General features: G+C 53.1%; 8 protein-coding genes across 8 annotated transcripts; 4 read left to right on the top strand and 4 right to left on the bottom strand.

Annotated features, from left to right (window-relative positions):
• Nucleotides 1–699: 699 nt before the first annotated feature.
• BO94DRAFT_546003 (putative stress response protein Nst1) lies at nt 700–4,377 on the bottom strand (the record flags this gene model as incomplete). Its single annotated transcript, XM_025613275.1, has 3 exons — nt 700–1,172; nt 1,229–3,235; nt 3,303–4,377. 3 exons carry the CDS (start codon nt 4,375–4,377, stop codon nt 700–702), a joined length of 3,555 nt encoding a protein of 1,184 aa, XP_025467600.1.
• A 2,227-nt stretch (nt 4,378–6,604) lies between these two features.
• Nucleotides 6,605–8,451, bottom strand: BO94DRAFT_516003 (acetyl-CoA synthetase-like protein; the record flags this gene model as incomplete). The annotated part of the gene is made up of 3 exons (XM_025609946.1): nt 6,605–7,612; nt 7,663–8,079; nt 8,131–8,451. 3 exons carry the CDS (start codon nt 8,449–8,451, stop codon nt 6,605–6,607), a joined length of 1,746 nt encoding a protein of 581 aa, XP_025467601.1.
• Nucleotides 8,452–8,803: 352 nt separating this feature from the next.
• Nucleotides 8,804–10,023, top strand: BO94DRAFT_55329 (uncharacterized protein). Its single transcript, XM_025613646.1, has one exon. It carries the CDS (start codon nt 9,252–9,254, stop codon nt 9,588–9,590), a length of 339 nt encoding a protein of 112 aa, XP_025467602.1. The 5' UTR covers nt 8,804–9,251; the 3' UTR covers nt 9,591–10,023.
• An 887-nt stretch (nt 10,024–10,910) lies between these two features.
• Nucleotides 10,911–13,276, bottom strand: BO94DRAFT_55483 (amino acid transporter). The gene is made up of 7 exons (XM_025613745.1): nt 12,876–13,276; nt 12,785–12,816; nt 12,687–12,726; nt 12,489–12,627; nt 11,618–12,436; nt 11,283–11,561; nt 10,911–11,229 (listed from the first exon to the last, which is right to left on the bottom strand). The coding sequence occupies exons 1-7, from the start codon at nt 13,043–13,045 to the stop codon at nt 11,068–11,070; spliced, it is 1,641 nt and encodes a 546-aa protein (XP_025467603.1). The 5' UTR covers nt 13,046–13,276; the 3' UTR covers nt 10,911–11,067.
• A 37-nt stretch (nt 13,277–13,313) lies between these two features.
• Nucleotides 13,314–14,341, top strand: BO94DRAFT_55358 (HAD-like protein). Its single transcript, XM_025613666.1, has 2 exons — nt 13,314–14,104; nt 14,174–14,341. Exons 1-2 carry the CDS (start codon nt 13,509–13,511, stop codon nt 14,298–14,300), a joined length of 723 nt encoding a protein of 240 aa, XP_025467604.1. The 5' UTR covers nt 13,314–13,508; the 3' UTR covers nt 14,301–14,341.
• Nucleotides 14,342–15,160: 819 nt separating this feature from the next.
• Nucleotides 15,161–16,473, top strand: BO94DRAFT_556309 (FAD-dependent oxidoreductase; the record flags this gene model as incomplete). The annotated part of the gene is made up of 2 exons (XM_025613855.1): nt 15,161–15,178; nt 15,229–16,473. The coding sequence occupies 2 exons, from the start codon at nt 15,161–15,163 to the stop codon at nt 16,471–16,473; spliced, it is 1,263 nt and encodes a 420-aa protein (XP_025467605.1).
• A 1,324-nt stretch (nt 16,474–17,797) lies between these two features.
• Nucleotides 17,798–19,393, top strand: rho2 (putative Rho GTPase Rho 2). Its single transcript, XM_025613674.1, has 6 exons — nt 17,798–17,805; nt 18,055–18,223; nt 18,392–18,470; nt 18,541–18,546; nt 18,616–18,807; nt 18,862–19,393. The coding sequence occupies exons 2-6, from the start codon at nt 18,189–18,191 to the stop codon at nt 19,147–19,149; spliced, it is 600 nt and encodes a 199-aa protein (XP_025467606.1). The 5' UTR covers nt 17,798–17,805; nt 18,055–18,188; the 3' UTR covers nt 19,150–19,393.
• Nucleotides 19,394–19,793: 400 nt separating this feature from the next.
• BO94DRAFT_516012 (mitochondrial 54S ribosomal protein mL40) lies at nt 19,794–20,511 on the bottom strand (the record flags this gene model as incomplete). Its single annotated transcript, XM_025609947.1, has 2 exons — nt 20,228–20,511; nt 19,794–20,128 (listed from the first exon to the last, which is right to left on the bottom strand). The coding sequence occupies exons 1-2, from the start codon at nt 20,421–20,423 to the stop codon at nt 19,794–19,796; spliced, it is 531 nt and encodes a 176-aa protein (XP_025467607.1). The 5' UTR covers nt 20,424–20,511.
• Between the last annotated feature and the right edge of the window lie 12 nt (nt 20,512–20,523).

The following is a 20,523-nucleotide window of genomic DNA, read 5'->3' on the forward strand; positions in this document are numbered from 1 at the left end:
TGTATTCCGTATCAGAGCAGAGGACAAAGAATACACCTCAAACCGAAGAATACATACCTACAGACTACACAAACTACACAACCACCAACTACAAACCCGAATGAATAGAATCACAACCAGATAGATATATAGATCGACACGGCATAATAGTGAAGATCCTTGATCCGATTCAATCATGCAATTGTTAAACATGGGAGTCCAACGAACATGAATGGAAAATGTGAAGACGATGTTTGCTCCATGGGAATCGCTACATAAGTGGTTTCAGAGACACCGGAATGGTGGAGCGGTGCGCAGAGGAAAAAAAAAAAAAAAAGCGACAACATAACGTACATGACATGATTAATGTCCGTCATTGGGAAGAGATGAAAGGTGAAGAAATTGGAACTCGAACATGGATAAAAGGAAGACGGGTAAAAGGAAGAGGATACGATGGCAATGGTGTTGCATACGTAGATATCCAGCGTCAGGGAAGGACGAGCACAGGAACGAGACAGAAGAGGAGGATATTGGGATGCGCCTGGATGAATAGGGTGCTGTGAATAGGATGAAGGATGATGGGTACTGAGTAGAGGCATGTGTCCGTTCTCAGACGTTAAGGAAGACGTAAGTCAGGAGCCGTGAGGATTGAAACAAGCTGTGAGAGGTGTGATGACATCTGAGAATCAAGGGATGTGAGGATGGATGAAGCCACTGCGGCTAGAACCCCGTAGGAGACGAGAACTGCCGTAGCACTGACGGAGTCGATATTGACGTGCCAATGCCAAAGGCCGGAAGACTACTGCTAGGGACGGGGCTACCGATTTCACCAGGAACAATGCTAGCTCTGTGGCCTGAGGAGGCACTGTTGGTGTCGGGCTCAAACTTGACGTAGTCACCCGTCTCGTCGCTTCTGATCAAGAACGATCCGCCTCCATTCTGTGTGCTGCCTTCTGTGTCACAGATGTCGAGCATTTCCTTCAGGGTGATAGGGGGCTCATCTGAGGGCCGTAGCTGGTCTACTTGACGTAGAACGATCTTCACATCATGGTATCCACTTGCTCCCTTGGACGGGCTCATCATGTTGAGTTGTTTACAGGCTTGGATAACCAGAAGTCGTATCGTCACAGGCCGAGAGGCGTGAGCACGATGGTGACCTCCTGGGGCGAATGCATTGTTGGACCAGCCACTCCCTATAATTGTCGTCAGTTGATAGCACGGAGAAGACAGACGTCGCGGTAAAACTGACCAGGTCCGGTTCCCCATGGCTGAGCGGTGGGGAAGGGAGAGGCGCCAAAGGGAATTTGCGCACCCCATGTGCTGTTTCCGATACCATTCCCGATGGAGAAACTACTGTGTTTCCCTGCAGTAGAGCTGTCAGCGTCGGTGAGTATTGATTGCTTGGCAAGTAACTCACCGAGAGGGTCTGTGAACAAAGACGTCCCTGCAAAGCTAGCTCGTGCCGGTCCAGGTAGAGACCCCGGAGCAGTCGCGCCAGGAAGAGACTGGGAAAGATTGGAGGTGAAGGGAACATCGGTGTCATCCAGAAGAGCACTGCTACCCAGATGTGCACTCAGATCATCCACATCGCGCCGCGCAGGGCGGTTGTTTTGGTCTTGTTGAGTGCTGGATGGACGCTTGATAGGGCTAGGCCGGGCAATCGGGAGTGCCTCAAGAGGTGACCGGTCGAACGAGCTGGACGGCTGTCTAGAATGCGCATGAGAGAGCCCACTCGGCTGCGTCGAGAATACATTGGCTATGGGTTGATGGTGGAATGAAAGACCGTGTCCTGGGTCGAGCGGGAAGCCCCTTCCGGGTGGAATCGGACGAGTTCCATTCATGCCCGGAAGCACAGGAAGACCATTCGGCGCAGGGAACCCTCGCAGCTGGTTCATCAGAGGTCCGGAGTGAGGCGGGTATGAGGGCAAGTCATGGCCGATGGGTGGACGCGAGACCAGACCCAATCCAGGTGGGTTGGACGGAGAGAATCCGGGTGGGTGGGATCTGCTTAACGCTCCTAGGGGGGACAAAGGGGTCGACGGCTGGGGGTGGTGAAGCAATGGCGGCTGCGCATGGCCCTGCTTGGAGGTGATGCTGGATGCGCCCGACGACTGCGACGGCGCCATCGATCGCGGAGAAATGGAGACCTGCGATGGCTCCGTGCTAGCCGGCTGAGATCGCGGAGACGACGTGCGGGAGCCCTGCTGAGACGGCTGCCGCGGTCTGGCAGGAGTCGGAGCCTTGGGGACGACAGGCGTGGCGACTTGGAAATGCGGCGACTGGAAATGTGCCAAAAGGCCCTGTGCGTGTTGATGCAGGTTGGGGGGGATTGGTACCGGTCCATGCGACACTCGTTTTGACACTTCAGGTTCTCTGGGGGTAGTATCGCGATCTCTCCGCGTCTGCTCATCCTTGACCTTGCGCTCTCGTTCGTCTTTCTGCCGTGCTTCTTCTCGTCTCTTCTTCTCCAGCTCCTTCTGCTCCCGCTGCCTTCTTTCAATCTCCGCCTGTCGCTCTCTCTCTTCGCGCAGTCGCTTTTGCTTCTCAGCCTCTTTGCGAACACGCTCCGCTTCCTGGGCCTTTCGCTCTGCCTCGCGCTTTTTTCTTTGTTCCTCTCTCTTCTTCTTCTGCTCTTCAAGTTTCTTCTCCTGTTCCGCTTTAGCTGCAGCTTCCTCAGCCGCCTTCTCCGCCTCCCTCCGCGCCTTTTCTTCCTCCTTTGCCTGCTTCTGGAGCCTCTTCTTATCCTTGCGCTTCTGTGCTTCGCGAGCCTTCTTGGCATTCCGTTGCTCATTCCGAGTTTGCTCCTCCATGAGCTCTTCAATGAGTTTCTGCTGGCGTTGCTCGGCGACCTTTTCTCGATAGGCTGTCAAAACGCGCTGTTCGAACATTCGGGCCGCAAATATTTGAAACATCCGCCGTCCTTCTTCCATACGTTGTTCTTCCGTCATGGCGTCCTGCAGAAACGTGTCAGCTTGCACTGCTTCACCACCCGGCCAGTTCCCGGAGCTGACCATTTCATCTTCCTCGTAGTCTTCGTCCTCCTGACTATCATAGTCCTCATCCTCCTCGTCGTCATAGTCTTCGTCATCAAGGGGACCGTGATTATGACCGCTATGGAGCGATTGATGTGCTGCTGCAATGCCATATTGGGTGTCTTCTTCACGCTGCATTCGGCGCTCAGCTAATTGTTCCATCATGTCAATGAAATGCTTTCCATCGTTCTTCAAAAGATCGTCCGCAACGGTAAGGATGCCATCTGCCAGTGGTGGACAAGAATTAGTACTAGCTCAAAACGAGGCTGAAAAGCCTAGGGATTCACCCACCTTTGACAGTTAGACTATTTCCAAAGGCGAAGAAATCTGCACGGGCGGCACGGGTATCGTCGTCTTCGTATTCTTCGTCGCTGTACGGCTCATCGTCCTCGTCATCCTCATCGTAGTCATCGTCCAGGTCGTCCTCGTCTTCCTGCAATTCATGGATGCGGCCTCGAGAGGGATGAAACTGGCCTTGTGTCCGTGTATGTTGGCCGGGCGATCGTAGAGGTGGGTGGTATAGACGAGGAGGCGGGATCATTGGCGGGCCCTTCTCGAACGAGCCTTGGTTGTTGTTGGCGTACTGTTCCAGCTCCTCATAGTAAGCATCGTACAGCACCTCCAGTTCTTCTTCGATGGCGGTCCTCTTCCTCCCACACACAGTACAGCTGCACGAGTGTTTTTGCTGCTCCTTCATCTTTTTCAAGACCGCATCCTTTTCGACCTTGACAAGCTGGCGTCTCTCCTCCTCTCCCAGTTCGAGCCAGAAAGTCTTGATGTTCTCGCGTTCTTCTTGTGTTGAAGTGTTCCAGATGCTGCGGTCCTTGCTCGACTTTAGAATCGTGTGAGGTCCCAGGTGCGGAGGTAAAGGCGGAGGAATAGGTTGTGACAAGTCGGAGAGTGTCGATATCGGAGTGGAGCTTTCATCGCCATGGCTCTGAGAGCCCGCATGAGCTTTCTTGCCTTTCTTCTTTTTGGTTTTCGAACTCGTGGGAATTTGTTGGCCGATCTGCCCGTTGGACAATTCCAGAGGATCGTCTTGTACATGCGTCGCGTCGTGGATCTCCTCGTAGTATATTTCGCCGTTCGGAGTGACCTCATCGATGTCATGATCGCCGGATACATGACTCTCGGGCGCAGTAGGACTTAAACCGTTTGGCGAGGTGATCTCCGCGGAGGCATGTCCATTTCCGAGCTCACGCTCCGCTGCCAAGCGGGCCGCCTGTTTTTGTCTGCGTTTTTGCTTCTTGCGGTTTACCGACATGGGCTTTGAGTCTGATAGCGGAACTTGGGCGCGGTCGTTGGGCGCATGGGCCTCGCCATTTGTGGTGTGGGCTGGAAGCGTTGTCGATGCATGATGGGACATTGTGGAACCGGGATTCGGCCTAGGTGGTTGCGGCGGAGCCATGGAGAGTCTGTCTTATGAGGGCAAGACTCCGATTGATAGCAAGGTTGAAGGGGGTGGGATTCTCAGTCTCCTAGGTTCTTCCGACCCAAACACCATGCTAGGGAAGCGTTCCGGAGGAAAAAGTCAGCAGGAGGCCCGGCGGAGGTAGCCAGGTAGGAGAGCAGACGAAGCTCACCGGACAGCGGGCGGGGCGAAGAGGGGGAAGATATAAATCGAAAATCGGACAAGGGGCTGTCAACAAGGACGATGGGTGAATCACTCGAGACAAGCGAAAGGCTGCGAGTGGAGGCGCCGTGGTGAATTGGGGGGGGGGAATCCCAGCGTTCGACAAACGGGGAACGAGGGCGGAGAGGGGTGGAAAGGACCCGGACCGCACGACAAGAGGGGAGGGGGCACAGGCGTCAATCCCAGGCGATCGGGGCGACAGGACAAGGCGAGACCGAGGTGGCGTAGCGGGGGAAAGGACCGATCCGAGTTGAAGGAGCGTTGGCGACACGCGCAGGCAGGACAAGATGGACCAAATGGCTGGAGATGATGGGTTTGGATGGTGGTGGATCTTGACGCCGGGCGTTGGGCTCTCTGGATGGTTGCCGTGCCGCTGGCCGCAACTGGATTAGCCGCCGCAAGCGAGGTGCCAGCCTCCTTCTTACCTCAGTACTCTTCTTCTTCTTCTTCTTCTCCTTCTCCTTGTCTCTTCGCTGCTGCTAACTGTTAACTGCTAACTACCGCCTCCTCGCTGCCCATCAAGCGCCCGCCTCCTTCCCCAGCGTAAGCGCTTCCCCGGCCCGGAACTTCCAGCTGACTGGGCGCAATTTACCGACAGACCCCCCCAAGACATCGGAACCTCACTGGCTTGGCCTCTCCATTTCTCGGTCACTAGCTATGGTCTAACCTGCAGCAACTCGGACAACCGTCGGGGTTTGCAGCCTTTGCGGGTTATCTCGGCGTTGAGCGCCATGTGTCCATTTGGATGGGGAGGGGGGAGGGGGCTATAGCGCTAAGTTCCCTCCTGCGGGGTCTCAACGAGGGGATCTTATGATCGACCTTGTCTGGTTGCCACCCATTTTGACATGACGTCGGCCGACTCTACAGAGCTCAGCTGCTCATCAGATTAATTCCATCCATACTTGGGTGAGGACAACCGACCCTCTGTTGTTGAAGGGTCACATTTCCCCAGTGGAATGCCGGACAGACACAGGTCCATCCAGCACTACTGGTGATCCCAGGTCTCAAGTGCAGCGTAATCTCCTACCTCAGTATCCAAGGTCGGGTCAATGTGAAATCTCGAAACTGCAGACATCCTGCATGACTTTCGACTCTCACTAGGTGAACTTGGCTTGCAGGCAACCCGAGACATGACAGCCTTACAGTAAAGCGCAAGAGAACGCAGGAGATCAGATCAATTAATTATAAAAGCACAATGGCTGGAGAACCCGAATATTGACAGTGAAAGATTCACTCATTTCACCCTCCCTTCATCTGGAACATGGGGCAAGTGAACGATGTAGGTCTTGGATTGAACGAGAATCCTACGGGGAAAGCACATTGGCCGGGCCCATCTACATGTTCTACTGCGCAATCTAGTGAATAAGGCCAATTGGTTTTGATACTAACAACAAGGCCCGGTATTGGTCAAGACAGGAGAGGGAGACGGAGTAGAGTTTAGTGCAAACTGTGACCTTCCTGGCTGACATGACCTCGTTCCAGTCAAAAGCTGGTCTGCGCCAATTCCCCTACAACACCAGCTCTGACTGATATGCCTGCAACTGTCCGCGAATCTACCAATGAGAAGTTCGAACTACCACACATTGAGCAGCAGAAGGGAAAGCTTCGAACAAGGTAGGGTTCAGCGCATGTCGCCCAAGTCATCTAAACATCCAAGCGGTTTCCTCCAATTTACAAGGCTCCTGGTTTCCGGTACTCACAATTGTCACTCAACTCGGACTCGGCACGGCGTTGGTTATCCTCCTTCCTGGCACTTGCTTCCTTGAACCGGCTTATCCATGGAGGGGTGCTGGTGATACAAGCAACCTCGAAGTGCCTCCGGTAATGGCTAGCTGTGTGGCATGCATTGAAGCCATCGGTGTGTTGCAAAGTCCCCAGTCTCAAGCTGACACGTCCATAACGTCAAAAATCCAAGGCTCCTCTTTCGGCCCGCAAAATCTTTTCCATGGGTATAAGACATCTAGGTCGCAGCTAGAAGGCGATCTTCGCGCATTCCAACATCTGCTCGGTCACCGGAATATTCTTGCTCATCATCGCCACATTCATCTTCGTCTTCCTTGAATGTTGCAGATATGAGGTCCACATATAAGGACTCGGTCGGTTTCCTCATGACGGTCCCCTTAGGAGTCCTGAAAAAGCCGAGCTGGGGTGGGCACAAGATGATCCGCGACCGTTGTATTTGCGCATAGTCTGATGCAACAGAATTTGCTTCAACGACAGAAGACCAGATGGAATCCAGCAGGTTTTCTTTGCCCATCTCCGTGTAAGAGCTATGCCTGGGCTCAATGAGGAGGACTGGCTCTGGACGACCATTTCCCACAATCAAGGCCCCAACCACATGAGGATTCCCTCTCAGGATGGTCTCCATGGGGATTGGCCACACCTTGAGATTATTCTCCAGCATGATGATATCCTCGGTACGGGAGTGGAAGCGCCACAGCCCAGGTTTTGTGGGGTGAGGCATAAAGAGGTCTTTGGTGCGCCACGTGCTCACCTTGGGATAATTATGAGCAAATGACAGATGCGAGCGAGACTTTTCGTTTGAGTGCAGCACCAGCTCATACACCCCATCACCTACAGGCTGCATCTCGTATTCATCACACGGGAGGAATTCGAGATATTCCCATTCCCTGGGCTGAGGAATAAGCACCTGGATATGACAGGTTTCTATAGACCCATACATCTGACGCACGTCAGTTACCCGGCTCAGCTTATGTCCAACCCTAGGTGCCAGGGCCCCTCCACCGAAAAGTATGAACTCAAGGCGTCGTGCCTGGTCATAGGCTTCCGGCTCGAGCACCCACTGCTCAAGCAAAAATGGGGGAGCGTAAATGGCTCGGATCTGCGGCTGTTGTTGCAAAATCGCGCTCAGCAGGGACCCGCTTGGTGTGACGAAAAGAGGTCCCATGACAAAAGCGGCCGTTTGTGAAAAGAGAGGTAGAAGGGTGTAGGCATGCAGACCGGCTAACTGCCCATCCATGAGTTTGTGGGTCACCAATAACACATGTGGTAACTTACGTGATGAGGTGGGAAGGGCGAGTAGTAGCGGCCAGGTGGAGAGAAGTTGAACTGGTCCGCATTCTGCGCACGCCGTCCCTCGGGAACAGGCATAAACGTGTCACTGTCAGCGCAGGATAGGGTGCCGTGGGTGTAGTACACCAGCTTTGGTTGACCCGTTGTGCCGGAAGTGTGCAGAATCAGGCAACGTTTATCCTGGAGTTCTGCAAACGAGCCTGTCCAGTGATATGGAGGCGCCCGAGACTTAAAAAGCTCATTCAGTTCTGGCAGCTGCAAAACTGGCATAAATGGGTCGAATTGCTGCAGACTCCCTGCTAATGGGGACATGGCATCCGCGTAGATAAGGCCATGGACATCTGCCTCCTGCAACAGACCTAGATTTTGGATACCGGTGTTTTGAGGAGAGACGAACATGGCCTATTACAGATCAGTCTGTGAATCTTGCCTTTGGGAGGGATAACCACATACATTCCATCCACATTTCATGAGCGCCAACAGCATGATTGGGTAGCGGAGGTCAGAAGGGCCGACATAAGCCAGTGTTGTCTTTTTAGAGACTCCGTCAAAGGCGCGATCAACCCACCAAGCCATATGATCTACCGCCGTCGCCAAAGTTCTCATACTGATATCGCGGAAGCCATCTGCAACATTCCTTGACTTAGGAATGGCGGCAAAGATACGATCAGGCTCCTCATGGGCGTAATAGTCGACGATGTTGGGAAGCAGGCGCTGTCCTCTGAACTCCTCCCCACCTCGAACCCACGATTCAGTGCCATTACAACCAGCCATTGTGCGGGATGGTAAAGGCTGCCTGGTTTCCTAGCAGTTGGGATGAGAGGGTGCCGGGCCGGTGTCCGAGACCGTAATGGAGGACGAGGGAAGAATTGTCGTGGGGGGCTATTTCAACACTTTAGGTGGGTGGACAATTAGTACCCCATTTGCAGAGGAGCTTAGTTCAAGCAAATGCCACAGCCCGAATGCAAGTAAGCACCTTTTCACCCCCTCGTGGGCATCCCATAAAACTGTGTGTCTGCCTGTCTCGGTCTGCACTAGGTTGGTCCTTAGATAAATGGCTGATAGCTGGACGGACGACCCGTGCCTGCACCATACACGCCTAAGCCCGTGGGCCGGGACCAGGAACAGCGAGGGCCAACCTGCGCCGTGCAGAAGTGGTAACTAACCGGACGATTGCTGTACGGATTGTGTAATAATGGGATTAGCGGACCGGAGGAAGGTTCAGTTGGTGTCACTCTTCACTAGCAGCACTCCGAGTGGGCTCGCTCGGAAAAGGCCGCTGTCCCGCGCCCATGACGACTGGCGGGCCGTTTGGCACTTGGCCCGGCGCATTTGGTAGTCCATCCTGCATTGGTTTCAGTCCCCATTGTGCGGTCGTCGACGAGGGCTGGATTTTCTCCCAGCCGGCTTATCGTATGACATGAAGACATGCCCCGTCTCCGTACGGAGTAGATACATTCTCCCTAATCCCTATCTTCCATGCACCATGTGGCACGTGGGTGGCCGGCGTGCTCGTGGGACTCCGCAGTCGTCTCGACTATTTCGTTAGCGGAACGATAGAGAAGCACTAGAGAATGTCGATCAGCCTGCCTGGCCCAGGTGCGCCCGTGGAATTGAAGAAACCTGCTCCACAATCGCAGATGCGATTGTCGTTTCCAGATCAATTGCGCCCCGGTGTATCTTACACAGAGTTGGCACGTTCCGGCGGACTGGCCCAGATGGAATTTGAGATTGACGTCTTGACGGGCCGGCTCACCATGGTTGACGGTGGAGGCCACTGCATTCCTGCAACCTCATTGCCCGACTGGCGACACAGGATTCGTCTGGAAGCCGATACAGGGAATTCGGGGCACCCCATGACTTCATTGACCGACCGCTTCCTTCCTGAACCGTCAGACACGTCTCAATTTTGATGTTTCGGTGCCGTCGCTCTTGTTGACCTGTGCTTGGAAATAAGCGGTGACGGTTTCAGCGGATGCCGAAGGAAGCGATGCCCAGAGATGAAGGATCCCCATAAAAACTCTGTGGAGGCCGTCTAACAAGACCACCATTGGGAGATGGTGAAGGTGAAGACTAAAGCCCGCCGAGTCTCCAGTCCAATCGATGTTCTGATTCGCAGAACCGTCAATGGCTCACCCTCTTGCGCCCGAATAACCGACGGCGTGCGGAATAGGAGGAATCGCCAGACCCCTCCGAAATGATGCCTATTAAGCTTCCACTTCGTAACGGCTGCCAAACGCCCCCTTCGTTTCAAGACGGGTGGCTGCGAGAGCTTATCTGCAGAGCTTTCCTAGCAAACTTTTTCTGTGCCTAGCGTACGGAAGGAGGCAGACATTATATTAAGGGTCCAGCAACCAGAAATCCCTCAGGTTTTTGAAGCATCCGCGGTAACAGGTGTCACTTTGAGTACGATGTGTCCTGCATCGTTGTGGTATCGGAGGAGGACTTGTAGGCAGCTGGTAGAACGAGAGCATTAGACTTGGTACCTGGAGTGAGGGGCATTGCCAGACCTTGAGTTTATCATCTGATTGACCAAGTAGTGGTCTAGGCCTTTATCAGGGGGCGATTAAGATTATTCTCAGCCAGCAGATCCGTAATCGTTGCCTGAAGCATACGTGAAAGTAAAGGATGCGGCCCGTTCAGCCAACCCTCGTATCTAGGGAGTCTCTGCCTGTCAATTGGAGACCAAGGGGGAAATTAATGCCAATTTTCATCCGAGATAATCAAAGACCTCTGGAAATTATCAGTATGTGTGGCAGATATTGTGATGGTATTCACACGCCAACCTTTCACCGACGCGGTTTGTTAACATCAAGATCACGACTGTAATAGATCAGCTGCCAGCCCGATAAGAGTTCTTAAACCACCCGCCAGGCGACGCAGCTGACAGCAGCCATGACTTGGGGGAAATCCCATTGCAGGGGCAGGTGGTAGATACCCATGTCGAGTCCTTGACACTAAGTAAATAGTGCTCCGTAGCCACCGAGATTATGCAGGGAAGCTGCGCCGCGCCGTCAGTGGTACTGCCTAAACCAGTAGTATCTGGGCCGAGCGATAAGATGGTTGATTGGATTTTCAAAGAAACTGGCGAGAAATAAATACTGTGAGAAATGGGGATGATTGCGTTGGATTTGTGTCTTGGCCTGGACTCTTTCTTTGTGCGACACCTCCCCACCCTGTCAAAATGATATAAATAGTAGCCGCGGGTTTCATTCTACCAGAATCTGAGCGGAGACACCTGGAACATTCATGGGATTGGGTATTTATGAGGTCATTATCTAGGTGCGAATTGTTCATGTATTCCTTGACCGCCAGTCTTCGGCTTCACGCCTTTTGTCTCTACTGGCCGAGCCGGTCCTTATGTCATGGATTGGGCAGACTTAGTCAAGCTCAGCCGAAGATCAAATCCTTGATGGACTGTCCAATCTTCTTGTCTGTCCGACTCTGTGTCTCGTAGCCTACAGCCGCCCTTGCCCGGTCCTCTTCATCAAAAGCATGGGCGGCCGTGAAGTCCATATCTGCCGGGTGAACCAGCTTGGAGCGATAATAAATCTAGTGGAAAGGTCAGTCAATATCCCCAAGTCTTTCAGACGACGCATACTCACTTTGTATCCGAAGTAATCCAAGAAGAACAGCGGGGCAGCAATGTACGATGAGAACCAGGTCTTTGCAGATCCCTGCTCACCGAAGGGGAAACACGCCAAGTAGAATTCACAGCCTGCGATGAAAAGGACCACAAGGAGGCCCAGGTACTGGGCGTAGGGCGCCGTCCAGTCTCGGAAGGGAAGCGCCCGTGTGCTAATGCCTTGCGCGGCAAGACCCCGTCGGAATCGGATATGGGAGATGAAGATGCTGGACCATTGGAAGAGAGCCGAGACAGATACCTGGGAACAACGGGTCAGTTGAGAGACAATGACACTCGAATCGGGTAGCGTCGTACCAGAGAAGAGAACCAGTTATATACGGTAGCTCCCGTGGCGTTACAGTTCAGATAGCACAGGGCCCCTCCTAGAACGGTGCTGATGGTCAGAGAGACATATGGCCTCCCGGCAGAGTCTTTCCGGCCGAAAAAGGGGTGGAGGATAGCCATGTCAGACAATGCAGCAAGACTGCGACTAGCAATATATGCACTGGTAATTCCACAGCTGATGACGGTTAGAAAGATGAACCCATTGATGATATGTGCTAGCCACATCACGCCCGCTCGCTCAATGGCGATGACGAATGGACTCCCCATTGTGCCACTCCCATTGATGAGATTGTCATCGTTGTATGGAACGCACATGCCCACGAGCCAGATGTTGACCACAAAGAACGAAAACATGCGCCAAAAGACTGGATACACCGTCTTTCTGATGGTTCGGCGAGGATCCTTGGCTTCTCCGGCGATGACTGCGATGTGCTCTCCACCACCGAAGCTGAAAAGCGCTTGAACAAATGCTTTGGAGATCCCTTTGATGCCGTTGTTGAAGGCACCGGGATTGCGCCAGTAGCGGAACTCGATGGCACCATGCGTGCCTGGGATGCCTCCTGAAGTCATAATGATCATGAAGAAGATCATGACAATGATGGCCAGGCATTTAATAAACGACATGACATACTCAACATGCCCGTAGATCCGGACCCCAAACGCATTTGCCGCGGCAATGACAGCCAGGAAGATGGTGATATACGCGGCAAGAGGGATAACCTCTGTCTGCGGCCAGAATTCGAGCACAGAGACGGCCGCGGTAATCTCGGCGGGGATACAAAGCACCCACTATTGGCAATCATCAGTCAGACATCGTTTCGATTTGAGCAGAGCTGCTTACCGAGAACCAAAAGTTGATGCCGACCGCAAACCCGAAGGCGGGCTCCACGTACTCGATGCATTGACGGATAAATCCGCCATGGACCGGCTTAAAAGTTGTCATTTCTCCGATGGAGGTATACTGCAAGTATACCACGAACCTAACACCAGGTTAGTTGGCCAAGAAATGCGCAATTATCACGTATCAGGATAGACATACGCAGTGATCGTGTATGCAACGGCGATCCCACCAGGACCAGCTACATTGTTGTGTTTAGCGGCGTGTACTTTCTACTGTTTTCCCTCAGGTACTCATACCATACTTCAATGCAGTTCCAGTACCGACCCATCTGGATAGATAGGAGTAGTCAGTAAGTGAAGCTGATCAGGTATGAAGGGATGATCCTACAAGCCGGTCCCAACACCAGCACCAAAGGTCATCATCATGATCTGACGACGACCGAGCGATCGGTGATACCCAACATCCTCATTCGCTCCCAAGAGCTCACTCTCTCCCTTTGCGACATCGATGTTTTCGGGATCGACAACAGTGTCGGCAACAGTGACTTTCTTCGTCATGGTTACTATCGGTTATTCTCACCTATACATGGCTGCTGCAGAGAGGGCTTTTGGTGGCGCTTTATATGTTGATCCCGGTGGGCATGGTGAGGATATGATGGCAATATCATTGGCCATGCTGGCTGTCCTATCTGAAGGGCGGCAGAGTGATGATGATACTGCTTCGGAGATAAGCTAGACTGGTGGGAGTGATAGTGGCCTGCGGCGTTAACAGCCAGTTGCAGATAATCATGCGGAGTCGTCCGAATCTCCTCTCATTCCGTATGAGGAAAAGCTGAGGGCATAGGGAAGCAAGAGTGGGGTGGCCGATCGTCTGTGTTGAATGACGCACGTCCGCCAATCCTGAGTCAGGTGTATAAAGAGGGGAATCGTCTGTTCAAGCCCCAGAAGTCATGGACTTTCGAGCATCAAAACATTTATTTCTCTAACTCTCCTTATTTTGGGCCTACAACTGATCAGCGCTATGACTGGCAGCAAGAACGTGGTATTCGACATTGTCGGCACACTGGTGTCGTACGACGTCCTCTTCGATGCGATTGACACGCAACTAGGCGTCCGCCTACGTGCAGAGGGCGTCAAGTCTTCTCTGCTAGGATACACCTGGATCGAGGTCGCGGAACGAGAGTACACATATTTGAGCATGTCGGGTCAGTATAAGCCGTTCGCCACCTGCTTCGAGCTACTGTTCTACCGGATGCTTCATATGGCCGGCATTGAGAACCCACGGAGCTTTGCGACGGACAGCGATCTTGAATTTATCATGGGCGAGTACGCAAAACTAGGACTGCGTCCCGGAGCGATCGAATGCGTCACCAAGCTGCGTGATGCTGGGTTCACTGTCTGGGCGCTGACGGCGGGGGACATCGCGAGAGTGGGGGGATATTTCGCCAACGCAGGTCTTGCATGGCCCGCAGAGAACCTGAAATCCTGCGATACGCAGGGTATGGGCAAGCCCGACTTGCAGGTATACCAGCCGCTCCTCCAGCAGTTGTCTGAGAATGGACAGCCCTGGTTTGCTGCTGGCCACATGTGGGACGTTTCGGCGGCTCGCCGTGCGGGGTGAGTGCAGATGCGCTAAGTGATTCGTTATCGCGGCAGATACGGGAGTGGCTGACATGGAAATCATAGATACAAAGGAGCATATTGCTCCATCTGGGAGAAAGAGCCCATTGTGCAGTTATTTGGGGAGATGGAAGTCATGGCCGAGACGCTTCCCGAGATGGCCGACAAAATCATTGCTGCGGAAAATTCGTGAGTAAGGGATCACCAAGGAGAGCCCCGATATGAGTTGATAGGCACGTTGACTATAGCTTGGATACTGGAGGAGCGCGTCAAGCTAGGGGTCATCATGATAAGTTGCTAGCTCATAGTTCATAGGCAGGCGTCGCCGACTAATCTTATCTTTCCCCTCGGCGGATGTTTCTCCCTCTTTGGGGGCATGATCTTCTCGTGGCCCTCCGTAGAGGTGATAAGCAACAGTATGAAAGACCCACATTTTGATAAAGGACGATATCTCCTCATCTGCGCGAATGGGGTAGATGCGAGGGTGGTATTCCCCTCTTGGCCGGATATACTATGTTGTAGTAGTAGATAGTTCACGCACTTTATCGCTGCGGCAGGCAATGCGGGGACTCAACGGACACCAGCAATGATAGGAGAAAATCCGTACGGGAAAGCCATATTAGTGGATTAGTATCTTGGGGCTTCATCTGGCCTGGTAGAATCGCAGAGCAAACCGGTCGCAGTAGTTGCTCTGATTGGATGATGCCGGGCGTCGACTAAATCACGTGGTCTTTGCTCTTCAATCCATGCCTAACTGAATAGTAGCCAGAATATTCATTATTGACCGCCTTAGGGATTGACGAGGCTGGCCACTTGTCTTGAATCTGCACTGCCGTGGATCAGGAACGAGAGTTGCAACAGGAACCACAGGAACGGCGGTTGCTCCCATCCATGAATGTCGTCCCTGCCTAAACCCAATCTGGTAATTCCCTCCACGGGCGTCCGCGGAGCCTAAACCCAATTCTGTAGAGTGTTGCTGGCGAGTGTGAAGTATAAGATGGCACATCGCGCTGATCAGCCATCAGCTTGCCAGTCTCAAGCTCTCCCGCAAGTATGCCTGCTCTAACAAAGGTTCGTCTGGCTTCTTCGTCTAAAGGATTTGGCTGACACAATCCACCCAGGCTATCATCATTGGCGCAGGCCCTGCCGGCCTCGCTGCCGCACTCCAACTGCATCGCAACAACAACATTGCCATCACAGTATATGAACTACGCCCGGAACCATCTACTCTGGGCGGCGCCATCGGTATTTTTCCCAATGGAATGCGTCTACTCCATCGACTGGGCCTTGATAAGGCCCTTCTCGCACGCGGATTCCCCGTCACCCACATGGAGATTCACTCATTGCAAAACGGTGACATCGCCAAGGTCGACATGTCTTCCTGGGCCCAGCAGAAGACTGGCTTCGGATACCTGCGCATTTGTCGAAGAGACTTTCAGGAAGTTCTTCTCAACGCCGTTGCCGAGGAGGGCATCACTGTTTCCTTCAACAAGCGTATTGTTTCAGTCACCGAGTCGCCAACCGACGTGACCGTGACTTTCTCTGACGGCTCGACCGAGACAGCTGATATTCTGATCGGATGCGATGGCATTCATTCAAGCGTCCGTCGACTACATGTTGACCCGTCCATTGTGCCCGAGTACTCTGGAATTGCCGGAACCCAGTCTATCATCTCGTCAACCGGCCTTCCCGACGCGCTGAAAACACATGGAAACGCCTTTATGACATGCAATGGACTATTAGCGACAATGCCCTGCTCCGCATCTGGCGACAAGATCTTTTGGTTCTTCTCGCGGCAGACGCCCATCCCCCACTCAGAATCCGGCGATGCGCGAGACGGATGGGAGGTGCGGCGCCAGCGAGAGGTTGCGGAGTATGAAGATACCATTCTTCAGATGATAGACCCGGACAAGGGCGAGTGGCGGGAGACATTGGCAAACATAGTGGACCGGACGGAATCTGTTGGCCTTTACCCTATTTTCCGGCTCCCACTGGGCGGGAAATGGTCTACCTCTCGAACGATGCTGCTCGGAGATGCAGCGCATGCCATGCAGCCCCATGCAGGCCAGGGAGTGTCCATGGCTTTGGAAGATGTGTTTCTGCTTTCGCGGCTATTGCGAGACCATGAACGGGGCCTGGAAGATGTATTTGCTAAGTATGAGGCAATCCGGAGACCGCGCATCATGGAAATCTCCAATCTGGCGGCAAAGAATGGAAAGGCGCGACGAGACGTCAGCCCGTGGGGGTTGTGGATGAAGGAGTACATGGCCTGGGCTACTTATGGCCTGTACAATCGATTGGGATTGGAGTCCTGGGGGATTGGGCAGAAACATCTGGTTTACGACATTGACGAGGTTCCGGTATGAGTGCTGATGCTTGAGATTTGATCTCCAGGGCGCAATTGTTTTGTGGACGGGTGCTTTTCGGGGGTTCTCCGCTTGTTCCATTACCTTAATGCGGCGCTAGGCGCAATGTCTCAGTCTCTCAGAATAAATGATTATTTTGAACCAGTTGGAAGCTCTGAGAGTGGTGTAGTGCAAGTCTAGAACCGAGCCGGAAATATAGAGGGGTATAAGAAGCCGTGTTATAGACGCACCAGGGGGAGGGGAATAGGTAGAAGGGCAAGAAGAACGAGTACGGACGAGTACCGACACCTCAGGAAGCAGGGATGAATGCAGAAAGATGTCATGTCATGCATGCAAGGATCGGAGCTGAGAACAACCGACAAGGTCAAGGTCGACAACAGCTCTGCTCAACCATAGTCTAACCCCTGAAGTGGCTGTCTGCCAGGATTTAGGGCGCCGTGGCTAGTCCGGAGTAGCGACACTAAGCATATAGAGACTCGTAATGATCACCCCAGATAGGGATGGGGAAAGAAGAATGAATGGAAGGCAGGCAAGCGGTTGACAACTTGACGGTTGAGAATTGGGACTGCCTTTCTTTGCCTAGAACTAGTGGCAGTGGAGTCCACATGTCTCTGATCAACAACGGGCGTGGGGGGAATTAAAAAAAAAAAAAAAGAGGTGCCCTGACTCGCACACATTATTCCCCTCCGTTCTCACGCACCGTTACGTTGCTCCCTCACCTCAATCCTCAATAGTCGACAATTCAGCACGACGAACGGGGCCGGAGTTGCCCATCCATCGGCATTCTGACTGCCAGAGGATCCGGGGCTATAAATATCGCTCTGGGGAGGCTTGTCCAATGGTATGCAGCACATGCCCCTGGTCCTGGCTCGATCCCCCTCTCCTGGACCAACAGCCCTCTCCACCCTCATAATAGTAACAGCGACTATCGCGAAATAACCAGCGTCTAGCCTGCACCGTCTGAGACAAATCTCTAACCTTAGTAACAAGCGGCCGTGCGGTGACGATTCTTCAGCTGTGCCATTCACCGGGTCGATCCCATCCTTTCCTTTGATTACTATGGGGAGAGTCATTAGTCTCCAGCTTAGAGCTGGGCGGCCCTATTTCGATGGTGTTCCTGCCCATTCGTTGGGGTTATTTGGGGGGTAAGCAGTATTCTATATAATTAATGCGATGCCTGGATTATGAGGATGACATGTTTGTTGTGCATCTTTACTGAATTATTATTTTACTGAAACCAAGGACTACTACTAGTATCTACGTACTGGTTGTACTATTGAAGTACCGACAGACTCCATACCGTAACCACGGTTCTGCCTGTCGTACTAGTATGTAAGAATCTCCCCCGTCAGCCTCACCTGTGCCGACCGCCTTCCAGAAGGACTCGGGCGGTTCTCCTCCCCTCCCCCAAAGATATATCCAAATGATCCCAGACTCTCTCCTCGTTTCCCCGATCTCTACATCCTTCTTCTTGCCTCCTCAACCTGTATCTCTTAATCTTCGGGGGAGGGGCATCTTTACCATCCAATTTCTTCCCCTCCTTCCACCGTTGCCCTCGACTAATCTCCTCCATTGAGCCAGCCTTGCCAGCTGCTGCCTGATTCTTCGTCCCGGGTTCCGCCAGGGCTCATCAGCGCCCTCGCATTGCCTCGCCCATTCGTTTATTTCTTGCTTCATCGCTTCAGGGATCTGGAGATCCCACCCGGTCGTCGAAAATGGCTCAGCAACAGAGCGACAATGTAATGCGAAGGTACGTCCCGCCATGTCGCCGCCTCCCCGAGGCTGCAGAGGCCATCATGTTATCTGCCACCGGTCACTGGTTCCCGTTATCAGCCCACCCGCTGCCCCTTAACCCGGTTTCTCGTCCAGAGGGGCGCTCCTCGGTAACGAATGGGGCACTGATCTGACATGCATGCAGAAAGTTGGTTATCATCGGGGACGGTGCTTGCGGGAAGACCAGTCTGCTCAGTGTCTTCACCTTGGGTTACTTTCCAACTGTGAGTCTTCCATTGCGCTGCAATAATCGAATGATTTAAGGTCATAAGCTAACAGGTCTCTGATGTCTAGCATTATGTCCGTAACTATCACCTTCTTCGCTGACCACCCCCCGTGCATGCGTCTGACTGTCGCCGCGTTAACCAGGTCCCCACGGTATTTGAGAACTATGTGACGGATTGCAGAGTAGATGGTCGCTCGGTCCAATTGGCTTTATGGGATACTGCTGGTCAGGAAGATTACGAACGACTCCGCCCACTAGCCTACTCGAAGGCGCATGTGATCCTCATCGGGTTTTCCGTGGACACGCCCGATTCGCTCGAGAACGTCAAACATAAGGTTTGTCTGACCACCCTAGCCCTCTGCCAGCTGGACTGACAGCCTTGTCTCTAGTGGATCGAAGAAGCCAACGAGCGATGTCCGGGCGTCCCTATTATCCTGGTCGGATTGAAAAAAGATCTGCGGGAGGATCCTCTAGCGGTCGAGGAAATGAGAAAGAAGTCAATGAAGTTCGTGACGTCGAAAGAAGGAAGCGATATCTCCACGCAAATTGGAGCCCGCAAGTACCTGGAATGCTCGTCGTTAACCGGCGAGGGCGTCGACGATGTGTTTGAGGCGGCGACACGTGCCGCGCTCCTGACCTTCGACAAGCGGAAGAGCTCGTGCTGCATTGTGCTATGATGGGAAGATAACGACCTTGCGATATATATGTCGCCGACTCTGATGGTATTTCAGCGATCTTGCATGCCAGCCACGACGGGTTCATTTCGCTATGCGGTTATTGAGCATGTTACCACGCGTGCGGCGACGCGTGAAGCAGTCTGTTGAATTGGATTTCGAAAAAAGGGGAAGGTGGTCGACGGATGTTGATCGATATATCTTGCATTTGCGGCGTTTGGGAGGGCCTCTTCTTTGTGTCGAATATCGCACTCGCATGTTGACAACGATACCCTTGGTCCGGGGATCCAGCCCTCCGAGTTCTCTCCTTTGGGATGGGTTGCTGTTGGAACGTGCTACGAGATGTCTGTCATTACCTTTCTTGTGTTTCTACTGTTACTGCCTAGCGGTGATTTCCCTGTGTATGCGTGATAAATTGTATCATTCTTTGACTGTAGCCACCATTACCACTGCCACTGCCACCACTACCACCCCTGCCACTGAAGAACATATCAAGGACAATATATTATACACCAAAAAAACATAGATACATACATACATACATACATACACAAAGCAGCAAACACATCCAGCCTACCCTTCTCAATCATCCCCCCAAACCCCCACCCCCCTCCCCCAAACTCAAACCCAAATAAAAAAAAGACCATCTAATCCCTCTTCCAAGCATGATTCCACCCCTCCCTACCAGGCCCCTCCGTCTGCAACCTCGCATACTCAATCGGGACCAAATCCCTAAACACACCCGTCTTGATCATACTCTTCCGGAACAGTTTTCCTCCGTCCCCAGCCCCCGTGCGCAGCTCCTCGCACGCAGCCTGCATCGATTGCCATTGCCGCTGGAGCTCGAGTTCGTGGGCCCGACGCAGACTTCCCTGGTAGAGGTTCCAGGCGCGGTGGATCGTCCAGTGGCGGAGGAAACGCGTGCGGGAGAACCGGAGAGGACGGGGAGTGAGGGGGTGGTGGAGGAAGTAGCGGATTAAGGCTATTGATTAGATTTGTTAGTATGGGGGTGAAATTGGGTTTGGATTTCGGAGAGAGGGTTTGGGGAAGGGCAATTGGAAGGGGAATGGGTTGGACGCACTAATCCGACGATCGCCTCTAAAGCCACTTTCTTTTCTTTTCGAGAGGGCGGAGGTCGTGGAGAAGGTTCGCAGGGAGGAGGTGGAGGAAGAGGAAGTGAGGATTTCGTTGGTGAGGGTTGGGCGGACGGGGGCGCGGGTGATGGGGATGCGGAAGACGTTGGCCAAGGAGGCGAGGACGGGGGAGAGAGGGCGCATTTTGATTGTTGGTGCCCCGCGGTGCGTGGTGAGGGTGTGGGTTGTTGGTTGGTGAGTAGGGTGGTAGGGTGGTAGGTAGGAGTGGTTGTAGTAAGTAGGG

Source organism: Aspergillus sclerotioniger (genome assembly GCF_003184525.1).
Source record: "Aspergillus sclerotioniger CBS 115572 chromosome Unknown BO94scaffold_13, whole genome shotgun sequence".
Taxonomy (NCBI): Eukaryota; Fungi; Ascomycota; class Eurotiomycetes; order Eurotiales; family Aspergillaceae; genus Aspergillus; species Aspergillus sclerotioniger.